This window comes from Micropterus dolomieu, linkage group LG19 (genome assembly GCF_021292245.1).
Source record: "Micropterus dolomieu isolate WLL.071019.BEF.003 ecotype Adirondacks linkage group LG19, ASM2129224v1, whole genome shotgun sequence".
NCBI classification, from domain to species: Eukaryota; Metazoa; Chordata; class Actinopteri; order Centrarchiformes; family Centrarchidae; genus Micropterus; species Micropterus dolomieu.
Window position 1 is genome coordinate 21,004,198 of NC_060168.1, and position 16,398 is coordinate 21,020,595.

Consider the following 16,398-nt stretch of genomic DNA (forward strand, 5'->3'; position numbering starts at 1 on the left):
TATATATATATATATATATATATATATAACAAAACAAAGTAAAGATTCTCTGATTTCTGCTTCTTAAATATCAATATCTGGATTCTTTCCTCCTCTGCGAAAGTAAATTGACTATATTTGGGTTGTGTACAAAACAAGACATTTGAAGACATACTCTTGAGATTTGGGAAACACTTTTCACCATTTTATAGACCAAACAACGATCGATTAATCGAGTAAAATGATCCCCAGATTAATGGACAATGAAAATTGTTAATTGCAGTCCTAATTTTCATTACAAACTCTAGTACTATTTGTCAAACATAACATATACCTAAATCTATAATCCTTAAAAATGTTGCACATCTTATCATACAGATGGCAAATCACAACAGAGACTAATAAACCAGAGGAAACTACAGCATGACACGTGTGTGGAATCAACTGAGCAGATACACACACGCGTCAAAAACAACTGCTGTAAGCCTCCAGAATTACAGACTGTAGTGGCAGACGTTTGCCGCCGATTCAATAGTGGAATGAAGATTTGGTAAACAATCAGTTTGTGTTCATTCTGCATGAGGAACGGGTGCCATGAAACAGTCACACCTCTCACATTAACCATCAATGACCTCAGTAATTGATTTTTGGAACATAAAAGTGATGTTGCCACAGCCAGTTCAGTTGGTGATGTGAGTACACAAGCAGTTTGATGATTACCTGGAGGTCCCACTTGTCCTGGACCCGGTCCTGGTGCAGGTCCTGGTGCAGCCATTGGTCCAGGGACAACACCCATGTTGGGGGGCTGCATCATCGGAGGGGCCCCATTGACATGCATCCCAGGCTGAACAAATGACAAAATAAATAAATAAATAAAGGAAACAAATAATGTAACCTACAGAATTAATCTAATATGTTATTCATTCTGAGACCTTATAAAAAAAAAAACTAACAAAAAAACACCTTTACTATCCCATCTTTCTCGACTTGAAGAAGGTATGATATGATTAAATTTACTCAAGTCTAGGGAAATGCAGATTACAGAGTGGAAAGAGACTGCATGATGGGATGTAAACCAAGGAATTTTACTCCACTTTTTTTACACTACTCTACAATACAATACAAACGGGTTAAGCTATGGTCACATTAAACTGTCCACTGAATATTTGCGCCATCTGCCACTCACTTCTAATGGACAGATTAAAGCATGCGTTTCCTGCTCTCGTGGATTAGCAGGTCATCTTTGACCAACTTTGTTTCTTCAGCATATAGAAAATATTTAAGTAAATGATCACATTCCAGATAAGAAGCTCTCAAACACTGTTTACAGTTTTGATTGCACTCGCCATTCTTCATTCATTTCCCGCATCAGAGCTGTGACTTCACGTCTTTTTCTGGAGCTGAGTGCGGGACTATTTTATTGAAAAGAAGTGTAATGTGACCTTTACTGTAGAGAGTGAAAGACTGTTCCACTTACCACAGGCTGCGGCTGAGGCACTGGCACGCTGGGCTGTGCAGGAGGTGGATTGACAGGCGGTGCTCCTCCACCCTGCCCGCTGGGAATGAGAGGCGGGACTGGAGTCTGACGGTGCAGCATTTTCTGTATATGAATGAAATGGAAGAGCACTTCTCAAAAATTTGTACTCTAAAGCGCAGAATAACTTTCATCTCCTTTGACTAATGACATGGTGACAGTCACATTAACCCAGGGGTGGCCAAACGTTTTTGACTGTGGGCCATATACAGAAAAATTTAAGACATCACGGTAGTCTATAGTAATCCATAGTCTGAAATTTTTATTGTTTGTCTTTTGGGTTCCGCCATGTTTAATCAACTGAGGTAAATGTTTTAATAAACTAGTAATCCATCATTGTAGGCAGGGTCTAACATTTTTCACTACCTGCCACTGTGGCAAGCCACTCAGATATTTCCTTTATTTAGCGCACAAATAAGTGCGCTTCTATCCAAAGCGATTTACAATTGCAATATATGTCAGAGGTTAATGCCTCTGGAGCAACTACAGGTTAAGTGTCTTGCTCAAGGACACATTGGTGGTTGTGTCACAGTGGGAATTGAACCCGGGTCACCAAAGGCATGTGTCTTATCAACTGCCCATATCACCACCCAACGATTTTTCCTGGGCGCTAATTTCAGACCCTGACTGTAGGTCAAGTAATTGTTCAAATTTACAGCGGCTCTAGTGTTCAAACTAAGGAGTGCAATGACAGGGTTCACTACTAGTTTTAAAAATTCACCGCCGGGCATTTAAAATCGGGCAGTGGGCTGCAGTTGTTCCGTAGCTTGGCCACCCCTGGATTAACTCATTACTACTATAACTCTCACCAAGGCTATCTCAGGGTCAACAATCCGCATGACCACTTGGGCCTGCAGCAGAGCATAGGCCAGCTGAGGGTTCTGCAGCAGCATGTTCCTCGCCTCCTGGGGGCTGTTCTGCACACACAGCTGGAGGGAGAGAAATCAGAAATATGATATTATTGACAGCATCAAAAAAAACAACTGGGCAGAACAAAAAACAAAACTTTGGATTCAATCCCTTTTACATAAAAAGAACTACTCATTAAAAAAAAACCTTGTGTGCTTTTAGTTCCTGACAAGTTAGACATCCCCCTGCAGTTTTTGTTACCCAATTATGATTCAGATAGACATCCACAACCAACTAAAGCGGCTGCATCAGCACAAAACATTAAACAAAAGACGTGCAAACAATATCTGTGGTATCAGGATCGGAGCCCGGACACTCACACTCTAATCAGCATATGGAGCTGTCCTACTGACAAAAGCTTTGGTGCAACAAAACACTTTTCCAGTCGGAAGGAAAACGTCTGCAGAGTGGCGTTTCTTTGAGCTTAATGAAGCAGACTGCCAGATGTGCAAAGATGAGGCTTCTCTGGCAGAGCTGAGAAAGATAGACTGTTAACGGAAAGGAAGAACGAGACTAGACTAGAGAGAGTAAAAAGAATTAAAGATACAGTCAGAGAATTTGACTTGTTGGAAAAACTATAATTTAATTACATTGGATCTCTTACTTTACCTTCTTTAATTCCATCTAGGTACATTTCCATTTTTGAAAGCCTGAGCAACATTCAGTATGTTCAATCACATTTTGGTTTTAAAGTTTTGACAGAAAGCCCTCATTTTATTTTGGCCGCCTTAACAGCAGCAGCCATCTAGCATCAAAATGGTGAAATGCTGCAATATGTAAAGGCCAGGCACTATTTCTTCAGCCCTGTTCTGGGGAGATGGTACTGTTACACAAAGATCTGAACCTAAATTCAACAGAATAATACATAAAGGCAACTGAAGCACAAGTTCCAGAGATCAATTCATAATACCAGAGCTTAGGCACCATAACTGACCATTAAAGCTTTCGGTCAAAAAGAACATTTTTTTGTACTACACTACTTTTATTTATCAGCCTGTCAAAGTTTCTCATTAGCTTCAAATGTGGGTGTAGTGAACATTTACAGAATATTTTAAATTGGTGTGAATGTATTCAAGATTTATTGTGGATTATATAAATATGCACAAGTAGGCTTGCCTGGTAAAAGATACAAAAAGCATTTTATTACAATTCTGAAGTTGTTGAATGTCAGTTCATAACAGGTCAGTAATCCAGCTAATGAGTGACACCTGACTGTGAGTTGACAGGAACTGTGAGCTTATAACAGCCTCATAACCAATAAATAAAATAAGTTGAAAATTGGTAAAGTAACAACAATGATTTAGTCAAAGTAATAATGGTCAAGGGTCAAAAACTAAATTTACTAGAGCATCATAACCAATAACAAAACAGAGGGAACTATTCAGAGAGTTCTTCACAGCCTCAAGGACAAGAAGGACAGAACACGACATAACTTTGATGCACACATGTCAATTTGATTAACATAATGAAACATACAAGGAGGTAGGGCTGGACTATATCAAAGTAGTGACACTTCAATCTGGAAGTGCTAAATTAATCTATTTAAAATACCTCTGTTGAGAGGATAGGTTCAATTAGACCTGGAACGTAACAACAATCTGCGTCCCAAGCAAGAAGGAACCGTATTATGTGCTAGTAAAAAACTGAGGCAGTAAAATAGCCTACCTTCATTTGTTTCATAAGTTCAAACATCTGCTCAGGTGGCAGACTGGCCACAGCTCTGCTGATGGACTCTGGGGCTTCCTGTGGCTGGATGCTGTCTCCATAAGGAGACTCAATAATGGGTGCTCCTGTTCCCAAACCTGTGCAAGACAGAAAGAGCAGAGTACTGTAGCTTTGCACCAACATCTTTCAGTCGAATCAAATACATCTTAGTTTGAAATAAAGGCTTACTTTTGAGCTCTTCCTTGTTTTTCTCACTGGCTGCATTGTCAACACGAAGAGCCCGACCACTGAACTCTCTCCCGTTCAGGTTCCGCATGGCACTGAGGGCCGTCTCCTGGTCTTGATATTCACAGAAGCCATATCCCTTTGGCTTTCCTGTCTCCCTGTCATATACTAACCTGAGAACAAGAAGACACATGTGATCGTGTCTGATACTAGTCCACATGTTTACAGTTGATTAAAAAAAAGGGAACATGCATTCCAATCTTCCACGGGGAAAATAACAACATCTAAAACGTTAAGACCCCGGTGTTTAAACACCGGACAAAAAACGGACTTTTGTAACGTTATGCAGCACATAATCAACGATACTAGTAATTTCACTCACCTGAAGCTGACAACAAGCCCGACTTCTGAAAATATGTCTTTCAGCTGTTCTTCTGTGGCTTCATACGGAATGTTCCCCACTAAAATAAATATGAGATATGACAAATGTTAATATGACAATTAAAATGAGCTCACTTTTTCATTTAAAGATTTGTTTTCTCGTTGTTCATGTGGATGCGGTAAGTTTGAGCTGCTGCCTTGCTAACGGCAACACTAGCCGACTATCTCTGTTAGCAAGCTCTAATTCATTAAGTTAGCCGGTGCTGCATCCACTTATTATTTGGCAAACGGAAAAAACTGCCTACAACAGAGCAAGTAACTGCTGCAAACTTACCAAACACAGATCGCAATGAACGATCAACGGCTGGGTCTCTATTCGCGGCGGCGGCGGCAGCGGCAGCAGCAGCCGCAGCGGCAGCTACGTTCGCCATTTTGGGGACACAAATGAATGTGACACCAGGAACTTAGAATGTGTATCCGTTTGTGGCAAAAGGCCACATTCAAATACCAACAGCGCGACCTTTCCTGACCTCTTCACAGTTGACACCTATTTTTTTATTTTAGTTTTAATAATAAACTAGCAATGTAGCAACTATAGCAAATATAACAATCTGAAAGCGGGCTTCACTGATGACGGTCAAAGTGGTCAGCGCAAAGTGGTAATAGATGGCGCTGTTGTCCGCGAGTTAGCTAACTTACTGGTTTGGTTCGCCTCCCAACACTATGACACAAATATGAAATGCTATGAACTGGTAACTTAACGTTAATTATTTAGATAAAAGTAAAACAAGTCAGTAGACTCGTACGATCTGCTTACGAAGATCAAGTTTTCCTGCAATAGAAGATTTGGTGAGTGATTATTTTGGGATGTCATCTTTAAATTGCTTATTAGCTAACTAATGTTAATGTAAGTTAGCCATGGGGAATGCCAGTTAACAGTTACCACACGTGAAGTCTGATAAAATACATACGTTTGGATCTCATGTGAGACCAGGCACATGTAAATGAGGTCTTTAATATCAACCAAAACTGAATTTATTTACTTGTTATCCATACAAGGCATGGACTGTCCTCAGGAAACTGTTATTTGGCTAAATATATAAATATGTATGTAGTGAACCTGTAGTAAAGTACGGTATAAAGTATGGTGGCTGGTACACATAGACTATCACACACCTGTTCCCATGGTTACTTATAATGGATTACTTAATTGATACATTTAGAATATGGTTTAAGTTACTTTAATTTAAAAAAAAATCTTAAAAGATGGATAAATTGTGAATGGATCTCACAATTACTTTACCTCCCGTTTTACCATAAAGATTGTTTTTGTTTCATCCACACTTTATCACTTAAAGTTACCTAGACACCTTGTTTAATCAATGTGCAACCCATTGAAAAATAACAGGAGCTTTTAGTGGTCAGCTGAGGTGATAGGGTCTTCTTCTTGCTCATTACACTAACCTATGAGAGCCCCTGTCAGTTGACTGTAGTTTATTGTATAGTTTATAGTTATTGAATTGTTTCAGGAACATTGTATCACCATTTAAGTCTAATATTGCAGTGGCACATCCGGCCTCCACATCTATTTGCTTAAAACACTCTGGACATTTACAGTAGTTATGTTTTCAGTGTTAGATTGAGTGTCTATCTCTCTATTTTGAAAACTCATAAACTAATTTCTACAGATGTGCCAGGATATCAGCAAATGGTATAATATCAGTATTTCCCCCAAATTATTTTGGGCATGCTTAGCTTTATGTCGACAAATCGCTTGGTTGACTACATGTGCTGTGAGCTTGTAGTTGTTTCTTTCTGCCAAGGCCATTGCTAAGTTGTTGTTTGTCTTTATCTGAAACAGTTTGTTGGTGGGCACTGTAGGCCTTGGGCCATGAAAGAATTGATCAGACTTTGGTGGTATGAACATAACAGATATAAACATAAGAGTTAAGTTCTAGGGGTATATTTGCAGAATCACAAAGTCAATATACCTTAATATTCAAGTGATATAAATGATGGATTTGGGCTTACCAGCAAGTTGGAGAAGTTTAAGGTTTTGTTCCATGCCACATGATTATATTTACCTATAGTTACCCTTGTATAGCTCCTAAAAAAAGGTTTATCTTGTTTGTTATTTTCAATTCACCAACTACATAAAACATCAACATACTAAATATTTTAAGGATACCATTCATTGTTAATGTAAACTGCAAAAACACCAGTCGCTTGAAGAACGCAAACAGCAGCAATAGTTGGCAGATTTTCCTTTTGTGTACAGTTGATGTGGTAAGGCTAATTATTAGGGCTGCAACTCTCAATTTATCGATTAATAGCTATAAAATGTCAAAAAATGCCCTTTATAATTTACCACAGCCCAAGGTTTGACGCTTTCTTGCCCTGATTTGTTCTTATTTTTTTGCTTATGTTTGTTGTATTTATTTAAGACGATACTTTTATATTCTATTTTTAACCTAGAAGCAATATGTAACCCAGTTTTTAAAAGTGCTTCATAAATAATAAGCTCAACTTACCTACTAAAATCATTGTTCGATTATCAAAATAGTTGTAGACTAATCGATTAATCTAATCAGCTCTACTAATTTATGGAAAACCAATATATTGTTTAGGAGTAGGCTCAGTATTAGGGACAGGCCACGAAACAAAAGGCAAACTGGCCGTACGCTCTTATATAAAACAACCTTGTAAGGATTAGACATGGCATACAATTTATATGAATAATTATGGATGCATACAACATATAAAAAACAACTGCTGTATGTAACATGTTTTGTATATAAAATGCAATAAATCGATTCTTTGTTGTAAATACTGTACATTGACATGACAAGTGGTCAACAAAAGTCAGTCAATGCGTCATTTCACTCAAATCACAAAATAATATAGGCTACAGTCCCTGGCTACTTCATTACAGTAGGTACACCTGTGAATATTAAGCAATACAATACAATGGATCTATATTGTATATTTAGGAAGATTATAATATTCAGTTTTTGTTGACACTGTCAGAGAGTTTTACTTAACGTTTATTTACAGAGGTAGTCGTTAATGGTGGTGTTGTACTAGACTGCATTATATTGAAATGTGTTTCTAATATTCTGCCTCCTTTGTGTTTGTAAATGGCAAAACATTAGACACTGAGTCAATTTTTATGTATTCATCCCAATATCACAAATTTGCCTCAGACCCTCGATTTTCATAAGAACCATTTTACGTGGGAGGAAATGGAAGAAACCTCAGGAAGAGCAACAAAAGAGGGATCCCTCTCCCAGAATGGACAGACATGCATTAATTGTATACAGATAGACCAACATTGTAAAATTAGCATGGACAATCAAGATGACAAAATTATAAATAGATTGTAAACATATATGAAGGATGTGGATCCGGTTGGACGTCGAACAACTGCAGGTGTTGCCAAACAGATTGGACCTTAGCCACATGACCTGCTCTTCACAGTGGAGACCTGGAAGAGGGCAGACTACACAAACACTAAGAGGCAAAGCTCAAGCACACCAAACACACACAGAGGGAGAGAGAGACAAAGACAACATGCAGAGAGGGACACGTAATTACATTACCTCTCTGACATCTCGTCATCAACTTTGCCCTGTTGATGTCGCTCATGTCAATTTCGATCGATTCATTTTATGAATTCAGCATTAGGAACTGGTGGACGAGTTTTCAGAACAGAAAAAGATTCGTGGTTCCACTGGGGCTCGAACCCAGGACCTTCTGCGTGTAAAGCAGACGTGATAACCGCTACACTATGGAACCAGTTGCCCTCATAACTTTGCAGAACATGATTATGACGGTCAGTCTATGCGACATGTTGAAATAACATTCGCTGAATTTCACTGAACCTTTCTGTAATGCTTTGCGTCGTAGCTGTGCAGACTGCGGATTAGCGAAACAAAATCTCGGTCAGCGTCAGTCTCCCCACTGACATCTCCCTTGCAGACCGACCAAGCGTTACGTCTTAGCTGCTGGTGTTTCGGTTGAGTTGCGGGTCAAACCCTCTCGGGACATTTAGCTTGTGGGGCCGATCACTCGGCACGTTAGCTAACATGCAGCGACTGAGCTGGGGCCAACTATAATCTTTAATAATCAGGCTCGGCGAGTCGCCTACATGTGTCTGTCTGTCTGTCTTTCCGCCTGCGTGCACCGAAAGTAACATGTTGAGGAGGAAGGATTTGCATGCATGTTTAAAAAGCTGACTTGACTCCTTAACATATAGCATGGCCCAAGTGTGCATTTTCAAACTTGTGATTTGGGGTTAAATTTCGTTTCCCATGAAACAGGACACTGGCCGATGCATTTTACCAGCTTAGGTTACCTACTGTAAATATTACAGTAAGGATGCTCAATGTGTTTTTAAAAAAGCTGCCTGACACCTCACACATAAGAAAATAAAGTTGAGGGCAATACATTAATGTACATCATATTTTACCATATTAAACATCAAATGTTTAAACATTATACATTACTGGCTGTGTGTGACATGTAGTCAAGAAAAATAACACCTGGAGAGTGACAACAGGACTGGTGATGAACAGTTGCAGCGATGTGTCACCATTTTTAATGCTAGGTCATTAGTCCAGCTTAGAATAAAGACTAAACTGCAAAGTCATTGTATTTGAACTAGTTAATTGCTGTATCAAATACATCTCAACAGAGTTTCTCAGAGTACGCCTGCTGTGGTCTCTTCATCAAATGCAAGTGCACCTATTAAGAGTTCAAATCTGAATATCTAAACCTCATAGTCTCCTGCTAACTTCTCCTTGAATGTGTATGTATATCCCACTTTCACTAAAGTTGTGGGCTGTGAGTGTTTGTTACCATTTGAAAAGCCTTAATGTGAGCACCAGATTGTTTTCAAAGTCTTTCTAAACGTCCGTCTCTCCATAATTTACCAGTGTATGGTCTGAAAGGCCTATTCTGAGTTTCCTCTACTTCTTCTCCTGAAATTGTCTGCCCTCAGCATCATCCTTCCATTTTAAGCCATTTTGACTGTAGCTCTCCAGCTTCCTTAGGTGCTAGTGAGGGAAGGGCAGTAAAGGCTGCATTGGAGAATGTGGGGATGACAGCTGCATCTGTTTATCATGTGGGGTACAATAGCACACCTTGAGAGGCAGCCAGAGCTTGTATTCTCACTGATCCTGGCTCCAACACAGCGGGCCAGAATTAATAGACGAGGCAGATTTTTATGTGGGCAGGATCAAAATTCAAGATGTGCTAGATCTATTCCACAAGCTCTGAATTTTATTGACATACAATACATGCATGTGATACTAGAAACCAATGATAATTATTTACCAGCGTCCAATATTATGTTTGCACTTTAAAATCTGATGAGTATTTTCTCAATTGATCAATTAATCATTGGGTATTCAGAAAAATGCATCAGGAAATAATTAAACATACCCATCACAATTTCCCAATGTGATATCTTCAAACAGCTTGTTTTGTCAGACCAACAGGCCAAAACTTAAATATGTTCTATTCACAACAATATAAAACAGAAAAATAGCAAATGCTCACATTTGAGAAGGTGCAACCAGAGAATAACTGGCATGTTAGCTTGATAAATTACTTAAAGGATTAAATGATTCTAAAAATTGTTGCTGTTTGATTTTCTGTCAATTAACTAATTGACTAATTGTTTAAGCTCTAAATCTGTCTTTGTAATCTTGTAACCAAACGTTATGCTTGTTTCCAGAAACAATAGCCTCTATGTCAGTTGAAGCAGTTTCTACATTGTTCTTCATGATTTTAGTTTTCGGTGTTTTATTGATATACATGTCGACCCAGTGCGACATAGTGAAGTGATAAATCTGTTTCTGATGTCTTGTTTCAGTTATTTCTTACAATTTTATTATTAAACCGAGTTTAAAATATTCTCTAGTTAGTCCCGATAGACGCCTGACCTGCCTTCCATCAGATCTCAATGCAGCAGCCTTCAAGGTGCCCTGTGGAGTTTTCTTGTAAAGTAAATTCATGTCAATTTTATTTATATTGCCCAATATAACGAATCACCATTTGCCTTAAGGGGCTTTAAACAAAGTCATGTTTACATTCATTCTTTCTCAACGAAACACATTGTGTGTGTCCTTGAGGTCTAACAAACATGTTGAATGCATTTCCTTACTCATAAAACATTTGTAAAGCTTTTTTTTTTTTTCTCATCCACAATTTGCTTGCAGTCTTCTTGTTTCCTTTGCTGGCTCATTGCTGAGTTTGTTGGCATGTTACCTTCAGCAGCTGTCAGTCAGTGGAATAATGTGAAACCATCCAGGATGTTAAAGGTTCCCTTTGGAAGTTCTGACCTCTAGTAGTGTCAAAAGGTGTTTTTTATGTCTCATGCAAGAAAGTGAATGTAGAAACATAAGTCATTGCACATTTAAATGCCTGTCTTTTGGAGATTAACGTCTACAAAGCACAGTGAATTTGTTCACAGTGAAGTTTTTAATCTCCCATCATAACCATAGACTGTATAAAACGTAGAAGGCCTATCCGTGATGTCACCTATAGTCACCTAAGAGCAATTGTGAAGCTCAATGTGGGCGGCTCATGGTGCTCATGGTGGCTGTCATTTGTCTCAAAACGACATATATATATATATTCCTGAAAACAACATATGTCATCGTTCCCCAAAATGACAAATACAACCGTTGGATAGTACCCGTCCAAAGACAGGCGTACCGGATCTTAAGTCTGTTACAATGTTAACCATGTGTTTAATGTCATGCGACATTAAACACATGGTTAACATTGTGAAATGATAGTGGCTTGGTTAGGTTTAGGCAACACTACTACTTGGTTAGGTTAAGGAAAATGTTGTGGTTTGGGTTAAAATAAGTACATTACATAGGTCATGTGATGTATCGTAAGTCACCTACGTAACATTATTTAACTTAAAACTTCTGTCGCCTGAGTTTGCTTGACACATCCATCCACCCCAACCACTACCTTACATGGACTTTGTCGTTCTTTACACTGCGTCACCTGACTTCTTCCTTTGCTACGTCATATGGCCACTAGAGGTTGCGGCCTAACAGTAAACATAAAGATGGGTCGTAATAAGCTGCTCCATAATCGACCTATATGGCGTTTTTTCTGGTGAGGACGGGCTGTTATTTCTGCTGTAAAGTTTGGCATATACTCATATTTGGAGCCAGGCTAAAGTGGCAATTTGTGGAACTGCAGTTTTGGTACTTTCACACAGGCTTAATTTTTTTTCACCTCTAGAGGTTGCCTCTTGATGGTAACCTGCAGACCAGTGCAGACTCTCTACAATCAGTTGTCATGACTAAATTAGTGTTTCAGTGGGACTTTAAGGTGTGCCGTGTATTCCTGGTATAACAGGGCAAACCATTTGCTGTTACACGTTTTGATGGCCCTCTTCTTGCACACATTTGTGGCTTGTGATGAACTCCCTGCAGAGACACTGGCCTGCAGAGTCTCTGTAGACAATCTGTCTACACAGACAGCACATGCCCTCTCTATCAGTAGCATCTACAAAGTCTACCTCCTAAGTGTTCATCTTAGCCGTACTGTTCCCGTCTGTCTCTTCTTCCTAAGAAACAAATTGAGAACGATCACCTGCCTTTCTGTTTCAGACAGTGGCATCATCTGGAATAAAGAGTCTGTCTAGGATTAAACAAAAATTATCAATCAATCCAAGTTGTGTCTGGCCATGCAGGTAATTTCAGTTGAATGTGCCAGTGTTTTTAAATTCCCACCTCCCACAACTTCATACGCCACCCAAGTAGAATCAGGGTTAATACAGTTTCATTTGTGCTGCTAAAAAGTTTGAAAATTACTTTTAAAAACCTCATCTGCAGTGTCCCAGTTACTCAGGATAATCCACAGACCTCACTGTCAACAGTTTCCAAAGGGTCTCTTTCTTCAGTAGAAAGTACAGTATTTCCAGTGAAAATTGTTTACAGGGACGTCTGTAGATTATCCAGATTATTCAGGCTATTGTTTCTGAAAACACACGGTGCTTTGGAGTAATTCATGCTACATTTCCCTAAATTAATTTCACTTCATTCTATTGGGGTGGCAGTTGAAATCTCAGACGCAGATATCTCAAAACCTGGGCACATAAATTTCAAAATATCTGAACGGCTACATTCCACTAGGGTCTATAAAAATTGCCGACTTGTACCGGCAGAATCCAGCTGTGCCCTCTCCGAAATGGGTGATGGCTTCAACACCACTTAAATGAAAGCAATGTCTGTTCATGGCTCAGGAAGCTGTTCTAAATGTTGTCCAGTATGTGTGGCTGTTGTCTGCAGAGGCCTTTAGTTTGCTGCGGTGCCTCTGACCGTGCTGCTTTGTTAGACCCTTTAGAGAACATCTCAGGTACTGCTCCCGTATTGCTCTTGAGACACAGACTGCTTGACTCAACCTTACCAGTACAGATGACTTTCACAAGACAAGTGAGACCATGTGCACTGTATCAACTCAAAATCCCAAGTCGTCACATACAGACACATGATCAAGACCTGTTGGCGTCAGTTTGTAATGCATTGGAGAGCAACGCACTGGGGAAAAGCCTTGTAGACTCACTTTTGAACGGTAAAGGTTTGTGTAGGATATTTAACAGAGAAGTCCGAGTAAGGTGGTAGTTGCGGTGGACAGTGGGCCAGAAATTGGACTTTCAACCAGGAGACGTGTTTTCGTTTCCCTTATGAGACAAAAAGTCAACACTGAATGTTTTTATTTAAGTTACGTAGGCTACGTAGGCTATGTAGGCTATGTAAGTTGCGTATGTTGCGTATTTTGCGTAAGTTACACAAGTATCGTTACTGAACTTACGTATGTTATGTCAGTAAACTTACATTAATTAAGTAAATAGGTAACATAGTTATTTTTAATCCAAACTATGATGTTTTCCTAAACCTAACCAAGTAATTTTGTTGCCTAAACCAAACGAAATTGCGACATTTCGCATTGTTAACACATTTTGAAAGTTTACAAGCCTCTAATAAGTTGCCAGGATGTTCTGACCTTACATGTCCAGCCATGGTATCTCTGTAAGAGGTCTGTGTGTAATTACAGCAAAGGAATAAAACAAGCCAGCTTTGTGTGCATCAATGTTACTGATTATTATTAGACTTGTTTGTGCTCCTGTGTTTTGCCTATTTTCTGTATTTGTACATTTCGAACATCTAGTTTGTCTGTGCCATGTTGCCAAGAGAACAAGGACTAGCTGTTTCTGATCTGCTTACCATACATGAGCTCCCTCTAAACACATTTACAACCGTGATTCATTAGTGAAATAACAATACACTTGTCCACAGGTCACACAAGATAAAATTTCAGCTATAAGGGCATGTATTGGATGTCATGACTGCAGGTGATGGCAGATGTTGGTTATAAACACAGACTGATTATGTGACAATTGTCACCTGGGCACCAATGTCTAAAAGGCCCCCCTCGTATATAGCAACAGATGCCCATGCTGTCTGTGCTAATTTTGTGTCTGTTTCAGAGATATTTTGCAGGTTAACTGTAACTCTCAAGCGCTGTACCTGAACACAGGAAAACGGCCGTATGGGTCGATTATGCAGCAGCTTATTAAGACCCATATTTACGTGGATTGTTAGGCCGCAACCTCTAGATGCCGTATGATTGTGGCAAAGGAAAAAGTCAGGTGGCATGGTATAAAGAGCGATAAAGTCCGTGTAAAGAAATGGTGGGGTGGATGAAGGTGTCAAGTAAACTGACAAAAAAAGTTAACTTATTTAAAGTTTTTGGTTAAATAACGCTTCGTAGGTTTAACCTAAACCATGACTTTTTCCTAAACCCACGCAAGTAGTTTTGTTGCCTAACCGAACCAAACTAAGACCATTTTACAAACTTTACTACGTGTTAAACGTCACGTGACTTACATAATTAACTTAAGGTCCACCTCTCGCTGTACTAGTACTTGCAAACGCTTAACAATCTTTAACAATTGACCTATTTTGTCGTTAAGGTATGAGGACATGTTGAAATGAAGAGAGGCTGTCTAACTCATGTCCAAAGCTTCCAGCCACAGCAAATCCACACCGACACCCCTCTCCCAAAAAATTATACAAAATATTACAAAACAGTAGCCCAGTAATACATTTGTTTACATTTACATTTTTAAGGCCAATACTGAAATTTGAGAGTTTAAAAAATCTGAAATTATATTTGGTTTACCTCAACAACCTTCTTGATAAATAAAGTCTGTGCTGGATTTTTCAGATATTAATTTCCTCTACACAGCCCATAACATAAATAATCATTTGTTATACAATTGCAGCCAAGAAAAGTTCGGGGCAGGACATTTTACAGACAAACTATAGAACTGTGTTTCCAAACACATCTTTGCCTTTTCAGTTCTTCAATTTCATTCATTGGCTATACTGGCCGATCTGTTGGGCTCTATGGGGAACCCACCAAGGGGGACCTGCGTGCAAGTTAAATTTTGTAAAACCAGAGTTACTCAGCTGTCAAACATGGAAACTGCTTAACCAGTCTATATGTAGGTCTGAACTGTGCAAAAAATAAATATCAGATCGGATTTGGTGTGGGTTGATACTCGGTATTGAAAGACACAGAGCAATATCAGTGGCAAAAAAACAAAACAAACAAACAAGAAATATAGGTGACAGTCATTTCAACCATGCTTTGTCTCTGTTGGTCTTCTTGGACTCCTGAATCTGTGTCCAGCATGTCCATTCAGTAATCAGCCATTGTAATCAAATATTAAACGCTTGATGTAACTGTTGCCTAGGTTTGTCTTTAATAAACTGCCAATTGTTGGACACTTATTTAAACACTTATATTATCGTTCTTACTTTTTAACATGGATGCCCCCATTGGAAATTAAACCAGCCTGCTTTGTGCCATGATAAACTGGGCTGTACAGGATTGCATGGATGGCAAAATAAATATTTAAATTGTGGTGTTTAAACAGTTTGCATATGATCATTTTCAGTGTGACAGCAGGCCATCAAAATAAATTGTTAAAGTAATGTGGGGCCAGTGTTATTTGGACTTGAAGACATTCTAATTCCAAATTTATTTCACACCTTTTTTAAGTGTCCTCCAAACAGAATGTCTACATCTTTGTTGAATCTTTGGGCGTAAAAAACGAGACAGTCTGTCCAAGAAGGACTAGGCTATTTATTATCTGACTCCAGCAAAGTCCCCTGCAATTAAAGATTCAAACGAGCGAGCACCAGTCTGTTTGTTATTCACCTGTAGGGCTTTACCCGGCGCTAGGACCCAGGGTGCGCGATTTTCATCTCCAGCTGCTGCAGACCGAAAACTGGCAATAAGGGAAGATCGCGAGGACAAGCCAAAATTGCATACTGTATTCATTCTACTTCAAAATCACATCCCTGGCCCCGCACGGATGCCTGTGTGAAGACAACAATAGCTTGTTGCGCTGTTTGCAGGCTTTGTGGCTGTAGACAGCTCGGAGCGCAAGGTAAGACGGTGCAATACCATGCGATTACTAATAACAAAGGCGTTACGGGCGAGCAGGGGGCATTAAAGGGGGCATTGCACAACGCTATTGAGGGCGAGTAAAACTCTGCCAAACTTTGACCTGGATATCTGTATTTTCTTGTAGCTGGTGTCTTGCGGGAGCTACGGTAGTTGCGATGATGTCTCGCTGTTATCCCACGGCATTATGTAGGATCGTG

General features: G+C 39.3%; 2 protein-coding genes and 1 non-coding gene across 7 annotated transcripts in view; 1 reads left to right on the forward strand and 2 right to left on the reverse strand.

Moving 5' to 3' along the window:
- The window catches only part of cstf2 (cleavage stimulation factor, 3' pre-RNA, subunit 2), a 14,434-nt gene extending 9,248 nt beyond the window's left edge, over positions 1-5,186 (reverse strand). Inside the window, exons 1-7 of the mRNA XM_046029954.1 lie at positions 5,028-5,186; positions 4,695-4,773; positions 4,316-4,485; positions 4,088-4,224; positions 2,323-2,442; positions 1,457-1,579; positions 700-823 (exon numbers count right to left, since the gene is read on the reverse strand). Coding sequence (XP_045885910.1) covers positions 700-823; positions 1,457-1,579; positions 2,323-2,442; positions 4,088-4,224; positions 4,316-4,485; positions 4,695-4,773; positions 5,028-5,124 — 850 coding nt within the window. The 5' untranslated portion in view covers positions 5,125-5,186. The remainder of the gene's footprint in view (positions 1-699; positions 824-1,456; positions 1,580-2,322; positions 2,443-4,087; positions 4,225-4,315; positions 4,486-4,694; positions 4,774-5,027) is intronic.
- An 11-nt stretch (positions 5,187-5,197) lies between these two features.
- Positions 5,198-16,398, forward strand: part of bcorl1 (BCL6 corepressor-like 1) — a 33,145-nt gene continuing 21,944 nt past the window's right edge. For 4 of the 5 annotated variants that reach the window (XM_046029943.1, XM_046029950.1, XM_046029949.1 and 1 more), the window contains exon 1: positions 5,198-5,542. The gene's annotated coding sequence lies outside the window, so the exon portion shown is untranslated. Of the gene's footprint in view, positions 5,543-16,158; positions 16,182-16,398 lie in introns of those variants that run through there. The other variant, XM_046029948.1, reaches the window with a different exon arrangement.
- trnav-uac lies at positions 8,416-8,488 on the reverse strand. The gene has a single exon. It is a non-coding gene; the product is annotated as a tRNA-Val (tRNA).